The sequence below is a fragment of the Scyliorhinus canicula genome, chromosome 13 (genome assembly GCF_902713615.1).
Source record: "Scyliorhinus canicula chromosome 13, sScyCan1.1, whole genome shotgun sequence".
Classification (NCBI taxonomy): Eukaryota; Metazoa; Chordata; class Chondrichthyes; order Carcharhiniformes; family Scyliorhinidae; genus Scyliorhinus; species Scyliorhinus canicula.
This window is the reverse complement of record NC_052158.1, coordinates 52,459,178-52,473,250: the sequence shown is the minus strand read 5'-3', so window position 1 is coordinate 52,473,250 and position 14,073 is coordinate 52,459,178. Positions and strand designations below refer to the sequence as shown.

At 47.4% G+C, this 14,073-nt stretch overlaps 1 protein-coding gene across 1 annotated transcript in view; it reads left to right on the top strand.

Moving 5' to 3' along the window:
* The window catches only part of LOC119975866 (antigen peptide transporter 2-like), a 118,030-nt gene that overhangs the window by 89,164 nt on the left and 14,793 nt on the right, over positions 1-14,073 (top strand). Inside the window, exon 6 of the mRNA XM_038815753.1 lies at positions 6,148-6,276. Coding sequence (XP_038671681.1) covers positions 6,148-6,276 — 129 coding nt within the window. The remainder of the gene's footprint in view (positions 1-6,147; positions 6,277-14,073) is intronic.

Here is a 14,073-nt window from a genome sequence, read left to right as displayed (position 1 = left end):
CTGCAACAGTAGACTAAGGGTCTGAGCAGCTCTCATACATTTATACATAGCTCCCTGTGGGCGGAGCTAGCCGGCAGGGGCTGACCGGAGGAACCTGTATTACAGGTACAGGCATACATTCCCCTACTGCAGTACACATAACTACAGTGGTTATCTCACCACAGTTGTTCAGTGTCTCTCACACTCTCTTTGTACAGGGTGTTGTTCAGAGTCTCGCACTCTGTGTACAGGGTGTTGTTCAGTGTCTCTCACTCTCTGTGTAAAGGGTGTTGTTCAGTGTCTCTCACTCTCTGTGTACAGGATGCTGTTCAGTGTCTCTCACTCTTTATACAGGGTGTTCAGTGTCTCTCACTCTGTGTACAGGGTGTTCAGTGTCTCTCACTCTCTGTCTACAGTGTGTTCAGTGTCTCTCACTGTCTGTGTACAGGGTGTTGTTCAGTGTCGCTCACACTCTCTTTGTACAGGATGTTGTTCAGTGTCTCTCACTCTCTGTGTACAGGGTGTTGTTCAGAGTCTCGCACTCTCTGTGTACAGGGTGTTGTTCAGTGTCTCTCACTCTGTGTACAGGGTGTTGCTCAGTGTCGCTCACACTCTCTTTGTACAGGATGTTGTTCAGTGTCTCTCACTCTCTCTGTACAGGATGCTGTTCAGTGTCTCTCACTCTCTTTATACAGGGTGTTCAGTGTCTCTCACTCTGTGTACAGGGTGTTGTTCAGTGTCTCTCACTCTCTCTGTGTACAGGGTGTTCAGTGTCTCTCACTTTCTTTGTACAGGGTGTTGTTCAGTGTCTCTCTCTGTGTACAGGGTGTTCAGTGTCTCTCACTCTCTCTGTGTAGAGGGTGTTGTTCAGTGTCTCTCACTCTCTCTGTATACAGGGTGTTGTTCAGTGTCTCTCACTCTCTCTGTATACAGGGTGTTGTTCAGTGTCTCTCACTCTGTGTGTACAGGATGCTGTTCAGTGTCTCTCACACTCTCTTTATACAGGGTGTTGTTCAGAGTCTCGCACTCTCTGTGTACAGGGTGTTGTTCAGTGTCTCACTCTCTGTGTAAAGGGTGTTCAGTGTCTCACTCTCTGTGTAAAGGGTGTTGTTCAGTGTCTCTCACTGTCTCTGTACAGTGTGTTCAGTGTCTCTCACTCTCTGTGTACAGGGTGTTCAGTGTCTCTCACTCTCTGTGTACAGGATGCTGTTCAGTGTCTCTCACTCTTTATACAGGGTGTTCAGTGTCTCTCACTCTCTGTGTACAGGGTGTTGTTCAGTGTCTCTCACTCTCTCTCTGTACAGGGTGTTGTTCAGTGTCTCTCTCTGTGTACAGGGTGTTGTTCAGAGTCTCGCACTCTCTGTGTACAGGGTGTTGTTCAGTGTCTCTCACTCTCTGTGTACAGGGTGTTGCTCAGTGTCTGTTACTCTGTGCACAGGGTGTTGCTCAGTGTCGCTCACACTCTCTTTGTACAGGATGTTGTTCAGTGTCTCTCACTCTCTCTGTACAGGATGCTGTTCAGTGTCTCTCACTCTCTCTGTGTACAGGGTGTTCAGTGTCTCTCACTTTCTTTGTACAGGGTGTTGTTCAGTGTCTCTCTCTGTGTACAGGGTGTTGTTCAGTGTCTCACTCTCTGTGTAAAGGGTGTTGTTCAGTGTCTCTCACTCTCTGTGTACAGGGTGTTCAGTGTCTCTCACTCTCTCTGTGTACAGGGTGTTGTTCAGTGTCTCTCACTCTGTGTGTACAGGGTGTTCAGTGTCTCTCACTTTCTTTGTACAGGGTGTTGTTCAGTGTCTCTCTCTGTGTACAGGGTGTTGTTCAGTGTCTCTCACTCTCTGTGTACAGGGTGTTCAGTGTCTCTCACTCTCTGTGTACAGGGTGTTGTTCAGTCTCTCACTCTCTCTGTGTAGAGGGTGTTGTTCAATGTCTCTCACTCTCTGTGTACAGGATGCTGTTCAGTGTCTCTCACACTCTCTTTATACAGGGTGTTGTTCAGAGTCTCGCACTCTCTGTGTACAGGGTGTTGTTCAGTGTCTCACTCTCTGTGTAAAGGGTGTTCAGTGTCTCACTCTCTGTGTAAAGGGTGTTGTTCAGTGTCTCTCACTGTCTCTGTACAGTGTGTTCAGTGTCTCTCACTCTCTGTGTACAGGGTGTTCAGTGTCTCTCACTCTCTGTGTACAGGATGCTGTTCAGTGTCTCTCACTCTTTATACAGGGTGTTCAGTGTCTCTCACTCTCTGTGTACAGGGTGTTGTTCAGTGTCTCTCACTCTCTCTCTGTACAGGGTGTTGTTCAGTGTCTCTCTCTGTGTACAGGGTGTTGTTCAGAGTCTCGCACTCTCTGTGTACAGGGTGTTGTTCAGTGTCTCTCACTCTCTGTGTACAGGGTGTTGCTCAGTGTCTGTTACTCTGTGCACAGGGTGTTGCTCAGTGTCGCTCACACTCTCTTTGTACAGGATGTTGTTCAGTGTCTCTCACTCTCTCTGTACAGGATGCTGTTCAGTGTCTCTCACTCTCTCTGTGTACAGGGTGTTCAGTGTCTCTCACTTTCTTTGTACAGGGTGTTGTTCAGTGTCTCTCTCTGTGTACAGGGTGTTGTTCAGTGTCTCACTCTCTGTGTAAAGGGTGTTGTTCAGTGTCTCTCACTCTCTGTGTACAGGGTGTTCAGTGTCTCTCACTCTCTCTGTGTACAGGGTGTTGTTCAGTGTCTCTCACTCTGTGTGTACAGGGTGTTCAGTGTCTCTCACTTTCTTTGTACAGGGTGTTGTTCAGTGTCTCTCTCTGTGTACAGGGTGTTGTTCAGTGTCTCTCACTCTCTCTGTGTACAGGGTGTTCAGTGTCTCTCACTCTCTGTGTACAGAGTGTTCAGTGTCTCTCACTCTCTGTGTACAGGATGCTGTTCAGTGTCTCGCACTCTCTTTGTACAGGGTGCTCAGTGTCTCTCACTCTGTGTACAGGGTGTTCAGTGTCTCTCACTCTCTCTGTGTACAGGGTGTTCAGTGTCTCTCACTCTGTGTACAGGATGTTGTTCAATGTCTCTCACTCTCTCTGTGTGCAGGGTGTTGTTCAGTGTCTCTCACTCTCTGTGTACAGCGTGTTCAGTGTCTCTCACTCTGTGTACAGGGTGTTGTTCAGTTTTTCTCACTCTGTGTACAGGGTGTTCAGTGTCTCTCACTCTCTCTGTGTACAGGGTGTTCAGTGTCTCTCACTCTCTTTGTACAGGGTGTTGTTCAGTGTCTCTCTCTGTGCACAGGGTGTTCAGTGTCTCTCACTCTCTGTGTACAGGGTGTTGTTCAGTGTCTCACTCTCTCTGTGTACATTGTTTTGTTCAGTGTCTCTCACTCTCTCTGTGTAGAGGGTGTTGTTCAATGTCTCATTCTCTCTGTGTACAGGGTGTTGTTCAGTGTCTCTCACTCTCTGTGTACAGGGTGTTCAGTGTCTCTCACTCTCTGTGTACAGGATGCTGTTCAGTGTCTCTCACTCTCTTTGTACAGTGTGCTCAGTGCCTCTCACTCTGTGTACAGGGTGTTGTTCAGTGTCTCTCACTCTCTTTGTACAGGGTGCTCAGTGTCTCTCACTCTCTCTGTGTACAGGGTGTTCAGTGTCTCTCACTCTGTGTACAGGATGTTGTTCAATGTCTCTCACTCTCTCTGTGTGCAGGGTGTTGTTCAGTGTCTCTCACTCTCTGTGTACAGCGTGTTCAGTGTCTCTCACTCTGTGTACAGGGTGTTGTTCAGTTTTTCTCACTCTCTTTGTACAGGGTGTTCAGTGTCTCTCACTCTCTCTGTGTACAGGGTGTTCAGTGTCTCTCACTCTCTTTGTACAGGATGCTGTTCAGTGTCTCTCACTCTCTGTGTACAGGATGCTGTTCAGTGTCTCTCACTCTCTGTGTACAGGGTGTTCAGTGTCTCTCACTCTCTGTGTACAGGGTGTTCAGTGTCTCTCACTCTCTGTGTACAGGGTGTTCAGTGTCTCTCACTCTCTGTGTACAGGGTGTTCAGTGTCTCTCACTCTCTGTGTACAGCATGTTCAGTGTCTCACTCTCTGTGTACAGGGTGTTGTTCGGTGCCTCTCAGTCTCTGTGTACAGGGTGTTGTTCAGTGTCCCTCACTCTCTTGTAGAAGCGAGGGAAGTACAGACCAGTGTGTGTCATGTCAGTGGTAGTAAACTATTGGAGAAAATTCTGAAGGAGAGAATCTATCTCTACTTGGAGAGGCAAGGTTTCATCAGGAATAGTCAGCATGGTTTTGGCAGAGGGAGGTCATGCCTAACAAACTTGATTGAATTTTTGAGCATGTGTCCAGGTGTGTAGATGAGGGTTGTGCACTTGATGTAGTTTACACGGATTTCAACAAAGCCTTTGACAATGTCCCACATGGGAGACTTATAAAGAAAGCAAATGCACATGGGATACAGGGTAACTTGAGGATTCAAGATTGGCTTAGCTGTAGGAGTTCGAGGGTAATGATAGACAACTGTTTTAGTGACTGGAAACTAATGCCCAGTGGCTAACCACAGGGATCTGTGCTAGGTCCCCTATTGTTTATTTAAATGAACAATATGGATGATAGTCGAATCAGAAGGTTTGCGGATGACAGAAAGATTGGCCGGGTGGTTAACAGTGAGATTGTGTGTCTCTGGTTACAGGAAGAATATAGACAGGATGGTCAAATGGGCAGAAAGGTGGTGATGGAATTTAGCCCGTGAGGTGATGCTCTTTGAAAAGAATAATTTGACCAAGAAATATTCAATGAATGGCCTGACACCGGGAAGTTCTGAGGAACACGGAGGTGTTTGTCCAGAGATCTCTCAAGGCAGAAAGGCAGGTTAATAAGATGGTGGCCTTTATTAATCAAAGCATAGATTACAGCATGGTACCATGGTGGTTAGCATAAATGCTTCACAGTTCCAGGGTCCCAGGTTTGATTCCCGGCTGGGTCACTGTCTGTGCGGAGTCTGCACGTCCTCCCCGTGTGTGCGTGGGTTTCCTCCGGGTGCTCCGGTTTCCTCCCACAGTCCAAAGATGTGCGGGTTAGGTGGATTGGCCAGGCTAAATTGCCCGTAGTGTCCTAAAAAGTAAGGTTAAGGGGGGTGGTTGTTGGGTTACGGGTCTAGGGTGGATACGTGGGTTTGAGTAGGGTGATCATTGCTCGGCACAACATCGAGGGCCGAAGGGCCTGTTCTGTGCTGTACTGTTCTATGTTCTAAATGTTGGGAGGTCATGTAGCAGTAGTAATAATAATAATCTTTATTGTCACAAGTAGGCTTACATTAACACTGCAATGAAGTTGCTGTGAAAAGCCTCCAGTAGCCACATTCCTGCACCTGTTCGGGTACACAGAGGGAGAATTCAGAATGTCCAAATTACCTAACAGCACGTCCTTTGGGTCTGTGGGAGGAAACCAGAGCACCCGGAGGAAACCCACGCAAACACGGGGAGGACGTCCAAACTCCACACAGGCAGTAACCCAGCCGGGAATCGAACCTGGGACCTTGCAACTGTGAAGCTACAGTGCTACCCTCTGTGCTACCCATGTTGGAGTTATGTAGAATATTGGTGAAACCACAGCTAGAATACTGTGTGTAATTCTGATCGCCACGTTATAGGCAGGATGTGGAAGTACTGGAGGGGGTGCAGAGAAGATTCACCAGGTTGTTGTCTGGGATGGAACATTTAAGTTATGATGAGAGGTTGGATAGGCTTGGATTGTTTTCGCTGGAGCAGAGAAGACTGAGGGGCGATCTGATGGGGGTGTACAAGGTTATGAGGAGCAGGGTGGATAGAGAGCACCTGTTCCCTTCATTGAGGGGACACAAGCTTAAGGTGAGGGGCAGGAGGTTTAGGGGGGATTTGAGGAAAAACATTTTCACCCAGAGAGTGGTGACGGTCTGGAATGCACTGCCTGGGAGGGTGGTAGAGGCTGGATGCCTCACATCTTTTTTACCTGGATGAGTACTTGGCACAAAATAACATTCAAGGCTATGGGCCAAGTGCTGGCAAATGGGCTTAGGTAGGCAGGGCAGGTGTCTTTCAAAGGGCCTCTTCTCCACTGTATTATTCTGTAATTCTATACACGGGCTGTTGGCCAGTGTCTCTCACTCTGTGTATAGGGTGTTGTTTAGTGTCTCTCAATCTGCCCTAATGATTTCCTGTTCGTCTGTTTCTCCAGCACATACAGCTTGCTATGCAGGTGATTATGTTATACTATGGACAGTATCTAATGCACACCAAACAGATGAGCAGTGGGAATCTGGTCGCTTTCATAATGTATCAGATGAAATTTGGTGTCACCCTGCAGGTAAGTTCATCCGAGTACCTCCTTTCACTCCAATAATGATACCGGTCTCCTTTAATGAAGTATTAGTTCCGGTTCGGTCATCCATTCTCTTCTCAATCAAAGCATGCTAAGCATGGACTGGGGAAATTTGAGTTACTGCAATCTACAGTTTAAGTTCAGGACTTTTATGTGAGCTGGAAGGAAATGAAATCTGGAAAATTTCTACAGTGGCATAGAACATAAGAACATAAGAACTAGGAGCAGGAGTAGGCCATCTGGCCCCTCGAGCCTGCTCCGCCATTCAATGCGATCATGGCTGATCTTTTGTGGACTCGGCTCCACTTTCGGGCCTGAACACCATAATCCTTAATCCCTTTATTCTTCAAAAAACGATCTATCTTTACCTTAAAAACATGTAATGAAGGAGCCTCAACTGCTTCACTGGGCAAGGAATTCCATAGATTCACAATCCTTTGGGTGAAGAAGTTCCTCCTAAACTCAGTCCTAAATCTACTTCCCCTTATTTTGAGACTATGTCCCCTAGTTCTGCTGTCGCCCGCCAGTGGAAACAACCTGCCCGCATCTATCCTATCTATTCCCTTCATAATTTAAAATGTTTCTATAAGATCCCCCCTCATGCTTCTAAATTCCAACGAGTACAGTCCCAGTCTACTCAACCTCTCCTCATAATCCAACCCCTTCAGCTCTGGGATTAACCTCGTGAATCTCCTCTGCACACCTTCCAGCGCCAGTACGTCCTTTCTCAAGTAAGGAGACCAAAACTGAACACAATACTCCAGGTGTGGCCTCACTAACACCTTATACTAATTGCAACATAACCTCCCTAGTCTTAAACTCCATTCCTCTAGCAATGAAGGACAAAATTCCATTTGCCTTCTTAATCACCTGTTGCACCTGTAAACCAACCTTCTGTGACTCATGCACTAGCACACCCAAGTCTCTCTGCACAGCGGCATGCTTTAATATTTTATCGTTTAAAGTAATAATCCCGTTTGCTGTTATTCCTACCAAAATGGATAACCTCACATTTGTCAACATTGTATTCCATCTGCCAGACCCTAGCCCATTCACTTAACCTATCCAAATCCCTCAGCAGACTTCCAGTATCCTCTGCACTTTTCGCTTTACCACTCATCTTAGTGTCATTTGCAAACTTGGGCACATTGCCCTTGGTCCCCAACTCCAAATCATCTATGTAAATTGTGAACAATTGTGGGCCCAACACGGATCCCTGAGGGACAACACTAGCTACTGATTGTCAACCAGAGAAACACCTATTAATCCCACTTTGCTTTCTATTAATTAATTAACCAATCCTCTATCCATGCTACCACTTTACCCTTAATGCCATGCATCTTTATCTTATGCAGCAACCTTTTGTGTGACACCTTGTCAAAGGCTTTCTGGAAATCCAGATATACCACATCCATTGGCTCCCCGTTATCTACTGCACTGGTAATGTCCTCAAAAAATTCCACTAAATTATGACCTGCCCTTTATGAACCCATGCTGCGTCTGCCCAATGGGACAATTTCTATCCAGATGCCTCGCTATTCCTTCCTTGATGATAGATTCCAGCATCTTCCCTACTACCGAAGTTAAGCTCACTGGCCTATAATTTCCTGCTTTCTGCCTACCTCCTTTTTTAAACAGTGGTGTCACGTTTGCTAATTTCCAATCCACCGGGACCACCCCAGAGTCTAGTGAATTTTGGTAAATTATCACTAGTGCATCTGCAATTTCCCTAGCCATCTCCTTTAGCACTCTGGGATGCATTCTATCAGGGCCAGGAGACTTGTCTACCTTTAGCCCCATTAGCTTGCCCATCACTCCCTCCTTAGTGATAACAATCCTCTCAAGGTCCTCACCTGTCATAGCCTCATTTCTATCAGTCGCTGGCATGTTATTTGTGTCTTCCACTGTGAAGACCGACCCACAAAAACCTGTTCAGTTCCTCAGCCATTTCCTCATTTCCCATTATTAAAACTCCCTTCTCATCCTCTAAAGGACCAATATTTACCTTAGCCACTCTTTTTTGTTTTATATATTTGTAAAAACTTTTACTGTCTGTTTTATATTCTGAGCAAGTTTACTCTCATAGTGGCTCATTCCTGTACTGTGCCATCTGATCTCACTATATTCTCATCCAGTGGGGCAGCAGGGTAGCATGGTGGTTAGCATAAATGCTTCACAGCTCCAGGGTCCCAGGTTCGATTCCCGGCTGGGTCACTGTCTGTGTGGAGTCTGCACGTCCTCCCCCTGTGTGCGTGGGTTTCCTCCGGGTGCTCCGGTTTCCTCCCACAGTCCAAAGATGTGCGGGTTAGGTGGATTGGCCATGATAAATTGCCCGTAGTGTCCTAATAAAAGTAAGGTTAAGGGGGGGTTGTTGGGTTACGGGTATAGGGTGGATACGTGGGTTTGAGTAGGGTGGTCATGGCTCGGCACAGCATTGAGGGCCGAAGGGCCTGTTCTGTGCTGTACTGTTCTATGTTCTATGTTCTAACGTCAATATGTTCTTTTTTGAAGGCTGAGAGTTTTTAACAAGGGTTGCTTTCTGGTTTGTGTGGGCTATGTTTTTGGTTTCGTGGCTCATTGATGGTAAAGCCTCCATTGAAGCCCTTCCCCATTCCTCCAGTTACTGATATTGAAACAAACCCGAGGCCTGGAATTTGGGCTCCTCTGCATTTACTGGATTCCCAACATTTTCTATAAACCCAAACGTTTTATTCAAACAAGAAAATGCACGAACAACAGGCAGTGAAAACTTATCGACAGACACTTCTATAGCAGAAACTATTCCAGGAAAATCTGAAGCAAATAGTAAAGACTGCAATTCTCCCCACAATTTTCCTCCTCCTCCTACCCCAGATCTCTGTAAACTTCACTCACAATGATTTATTGGACAAATATAGAAGAGGAAGAAAACCACTGAAAAGGATTTAACTTTTTTATAGTTTGGTTATTGTTGTTCCAGCAGAAATTTGTATTTTTGCAACCCAGATGCAGACGTTTTAGTTGGAAAAATAAAGAATTTTGTTTAAAGTTGAAAAATCATAAGTGTGAAAGTGAATAATGTTGCCTGTTGTCCATACCCACTCTCTCTCGCTCTCCAACATTTCCTTTCTCTCTTTTTCTCTCTCTCCCTTCCTCCCACTCATATTGCCTCATCAGCTCACATTTTGTCCCTCCCTCTTTCTCTCTTGCATTCCCCCTCTCTCTCAGTCACAGCCAGAGCGGCATTTCCTCTAATGGATCCTCCACCATCTTGTCCCCTCTCTCTCCTCTGGACCCACCAATGGCGGTGCCGAGATCACCATTCTCTTTTCTTCTATTGAAATAGAAGGATTGTTGCAGCTGGGGGTGGGGAGCGGGCTGTTCATTTATAGATAATTATGAGAAGACCACCTTCAGTACGGTCTCACCTGTGGCTGCTAGTTGCAGCCCCTCCCATTTGAATAAAAATCACACAATTCAAAAGGAGTTTTAAGTAAGAAATAATTCCAAAGGTGATGTTTGAACCAAGGACACTACCCTGAGGAACTCTTGCAGTGATGTCCTGGGACTCAGATGATTGACAACCACAACCATCTTCCGTTGTGCTGGGTATGGTGGTAATGGTAGAGTGGCGGGGGGAGGGGAGGGGGAGATGCCGGGCCATGAGGTTGCAGATTGTGGGTGAGTATAATTTTGCTGCTGCTGAAGGTCCACAGCGCCTCATGGGTGCCCAGTCTTGAGTTGCTAGCTCTGTTACTGGATCTATCCCATTTAGCGCAATGGTAGTGTTACACAGCAGGATGGAGGGTATCCTCAATGTGAAGATGGCACCTTGCCTCCACAAGGACTGTGCGGTCATTCGATACCGTCATGGACATGGACAAATGTATCTGCAGCAGGCAGATTTGTGAGGATGTTTTTCCCTCTTGCTGGTTCCCTCACCAGTCTAGCAGCTATGTCCTTTAGGACCTGTCCAGCTCGGTATGTGGTGGTACTACCAAGCCACTCTTGATGATGGACATCCAGAGCATATTCGGTGCCCTTGTTTTCCTCCATGCTTCCTCCACGTGATGTTCAACATGGAGGAGTACTGAGGGTGGACGGTACGTGGTAATCAGCAGGAGGTTTCCTTGCCCATGTTTTTTTTTTAAAAATAATTTTTATTCAAGTTTTTTAATAACAATAACAAATTTTCTCCCTGGAATTTAAAAAAAAAAACAAGGCAGCAGGGTAGCATGGTGGTTAGCATAAATGCTTCACAGCTCCAGGGTCCCAGGTTCGATTCCCGGCTGGGTCACTGTCTGTGTGGAGTCTGCACGTCCTCCCCGTGTGTGCGTGGGTTTCCTCCGGGTGCTCCGGTTTCCTCCCACAGTCCAAAGATGTGCGGGTTAGGTGGATTGGCCATGCTAAATTGCCCGTAGTGTCCTAATAAAAAAGTAAGGTTAAGGGGGGGGGGGGGGTTGTTGGGTTATGGGTATAGGGTGGATACGTGGGTTTGAGTAGGGTGATCATTGCTCGGCACAACATTGAGGGCCGAAGGGCCTGTTCTGTGCTGTACTGTTCCAAGGCGTGTTTCCACGACAAAACAAAACAAAAGAACTCTTTCCCCCCCCCCCCAAAACAAATAGCATTACAAGAAAGAAGAAAATAACAAACCCACTGCCGCAAACCCCCCCCCCCCCCCCCCCCACCCCCAAACCATCACCATACCCACCCCCACTGCCTCCCCTCCCCGGTTGCTGCAGAGACCGACCACTCTCCCCCTTCACCAGGAAATCGAGAAAGGGCAGCCAACGCCGAAAGAACCCCTGTACCAACCCCCTCAGGGCCAATTTCATCCTCTCCAACTTGAACCCAGCCATGTCGTTGACCCAGGTCTCCGAACTCGGGGGCCACATATCCCTCCACTGTAACAGAATCCTGCGCCGGGCTACTAGAGACGCAAAGGCCAGAATGCCGGCCTCTCTCGCCTCCTGCACTCCCGGCTCCGAAGCTACCCCAAAGATCGCGAGCCCCCAGCCCGGCCTGACCTGAGACCCCACCATTTCCGACAAAATCCCCGCCAGCCCCTTCCAAAACCCCACCAGAGACGGACATGCCCAAAACATATGGGTGTGGTTTGCCGGGCCACCCGAACACCTCACACACCTGTCTTCCCCTCCGAAAAACCGGCTCATCCTTGCTCCCGTCATATGAGCCCTGTGCAGCACCTTCAGCTGAATTAGGCTGAGCCGTGCGCAAGAGGAGGAAGAATTCACCCTCTCCAGGGCGTCTGACCACGTCCCATCCTCAATCTCTTTCCCAGCTCTTCCTCCCATTTCGCTTTAAGCTCATCTACTGAGGCCTCCTCCTCCTCCTGCATCAGTTGGTAAATAGCCGAGATCTTCCCCTCCCCGACCCACGTCCCCGAAAACACACGGTCCTGCACCCCCCATGGCGGCAGCCGCGCAAACTCCTCCACCTGCCTCTTAACTGCCGAGAGAGAACGAGCTACGTTTTATGCAAGTCAGAAATTTCTGCCAAAAGGAGGCTGGTGCGTTTCCCCAGCCTCAAGGGTCCTCCCTACTGCACAGACTTCTGACGTGGGCAAGCCAGGGGGCAGTGGCTGTACTGACATGTACATGGCTACTCGAGGAGGGGAGAAGTGGGAGGAGGAGCTGGGCATTGAGATAGGGAAGGACACTGGATCGAAGCACTGCACGGGACAAACTCCACCTCCTCATGCGCAGGGCTGAGCCTCGCGCAGCTAAAGGTTGTGTAAATAGCGCACTTAACCAGAACACTAATGAGGTTCTTCGCAGAACATAGAACATTACAGCGCAGTACAGGCCTTTCGGCCCACGATGTTGCACCGTCCTGTGAAACCCTTCTAAAGTCCCTCTACACTATTCCCTTATCGTCCATATGCCTATCCAATGACCATTTGAATGCGTTTAGTGTTGGCGAGTCCACTACTGTTGCAGGCAGGGCATTCCACGCTCTTACTACTCTGAGTAAAGAACCTACCTCTGACATCTGTCCTATATCTATCTCCCCCTCAATTTAAAGCTATGTCCCCTCGTGCTGGACATCACCATCCGAGGAAAAAGGCTCTCGATGTCCACCCTATCTAATCCTCTGATCATCTTGTATGCCTCAATTATGTCACCTCTTAACCTTCTTCTCTCTAACGAAAACAGCCTCAAGTCCTTCAGCCTTTCCTCATATGATCTTCCCTCCATACCAGGCAACATTCTTGTAAATCTCCTCTGTACCCTTTCCAATACTTCCACATCTTCCCTAGAATGTGACGACCAGAACTGTACGCAATACTCCAAATGCTGCCGCACCAGAGCTTTGTACAACTGCAACATGACCTCATGGCTCCGAAACTCAATTCCTCTACCAATAAAAGCTAACACACCGTACGCCTTCTTAACAACCCTCTCAACCTGGGTGGCAACTTTCAGGGATCTATGGATATGGACACCGAGATCTCTCTGCTCGTCCACACTACCAAGAATCTTACATTAGCCCAGTACTCTGCCTTCCTGTTATTCCTTCCAAAATGAATCACCTCGCACTTTTCTGCATTAAACTCCATTTGCCACCTGTCAGCCCAGCTCTGCAGCTTATCTATGTCTCTCTGTAACTTGTAACATCCTTCTGCACTGTCCACAACTCCACCAACTTAGTGTCATCTGCAAATTTACTCACCCATCCTTCTACGCCCTCCTCCAGGTCATTTATAAAAATGACAAACAGCAACGGCCCCAAAACAGATCCTTGTGGGACACCACTAGTAACTGGACACCAGTCAGAGCATTTCCCATCACCCACCACTCTTTGTCTTCTATCAGCTAGCCAATTTCTGATCCAAACTGCTAAATCACCCTGAATCCCATACCTCTGTATTTTCTGCAATAGCCTACCGTGGGGAACCTTATCAAACGCTTTACTGAAATCCATATACACCACATCAACTGCTTTACCCTCATCCACCTGTTTGGTCACCTTCTCGAAGAACTCAATGAAGTTTGTGAGGCACGACCTACCCTCACAAAACCATGTTAACTATCTCTAATAAAATTATTCCTTTCCAGATGATTATACATCCCATCTCTTATAAACCTTTCCAAGACTTTTCCCACAACAGAAGTAAGGCTCACTGGTCTATAGTTACCGGGGTTATCCCTACTCCCCTTCTTGTACAATGGGACAACATTTGCTATCCTCCAGTCCTCTGGCACTATTCCTGTAGACAAAGATGACTTAAAGATCAAAGCCAAAGGCTCAGCAATCTCCTCCCTAGCTTCCCAGAGAATCCTAGGATAAATCCCATCCGGCCCAGGGGACATCTATTTTCACACTTTCACGAATCGCTAACACCTCCTCCTTATGAACCTCAAGCCCTTCTAGTCCAGTAGCCTGTATCTCAGTATTCTCCTCGACAACTTTGTCTTTTTCCTGTGTGAATACTGACGAAAAATACTCATTTAGCACCTCTCCTATCTCCTCGGACTCTACGCACAACTTCCCATTACTGTCCTTGACTGGCCCTACTCTTACCTTAGTCATTCTTTTATTCCTGACATACCTATAGAAAGCTTTAGGGTTATCCTTGATCCGACCTGCCAAAGACTTCCCATGTCCTTTAACCAGGTCGGTCAAGGCAACCTTGAGGAGGAGTTTGTAGAATGTATCCGCGATAGTTTCCTAGAACAGTATGTAATGGAACCTACGAGGGAACAAGCGGTCCTAGATCTTGTCCTGTGTAATGAGACAGGATTGATTCATGATCTCATAGTTAGGGATCCTCTCGGA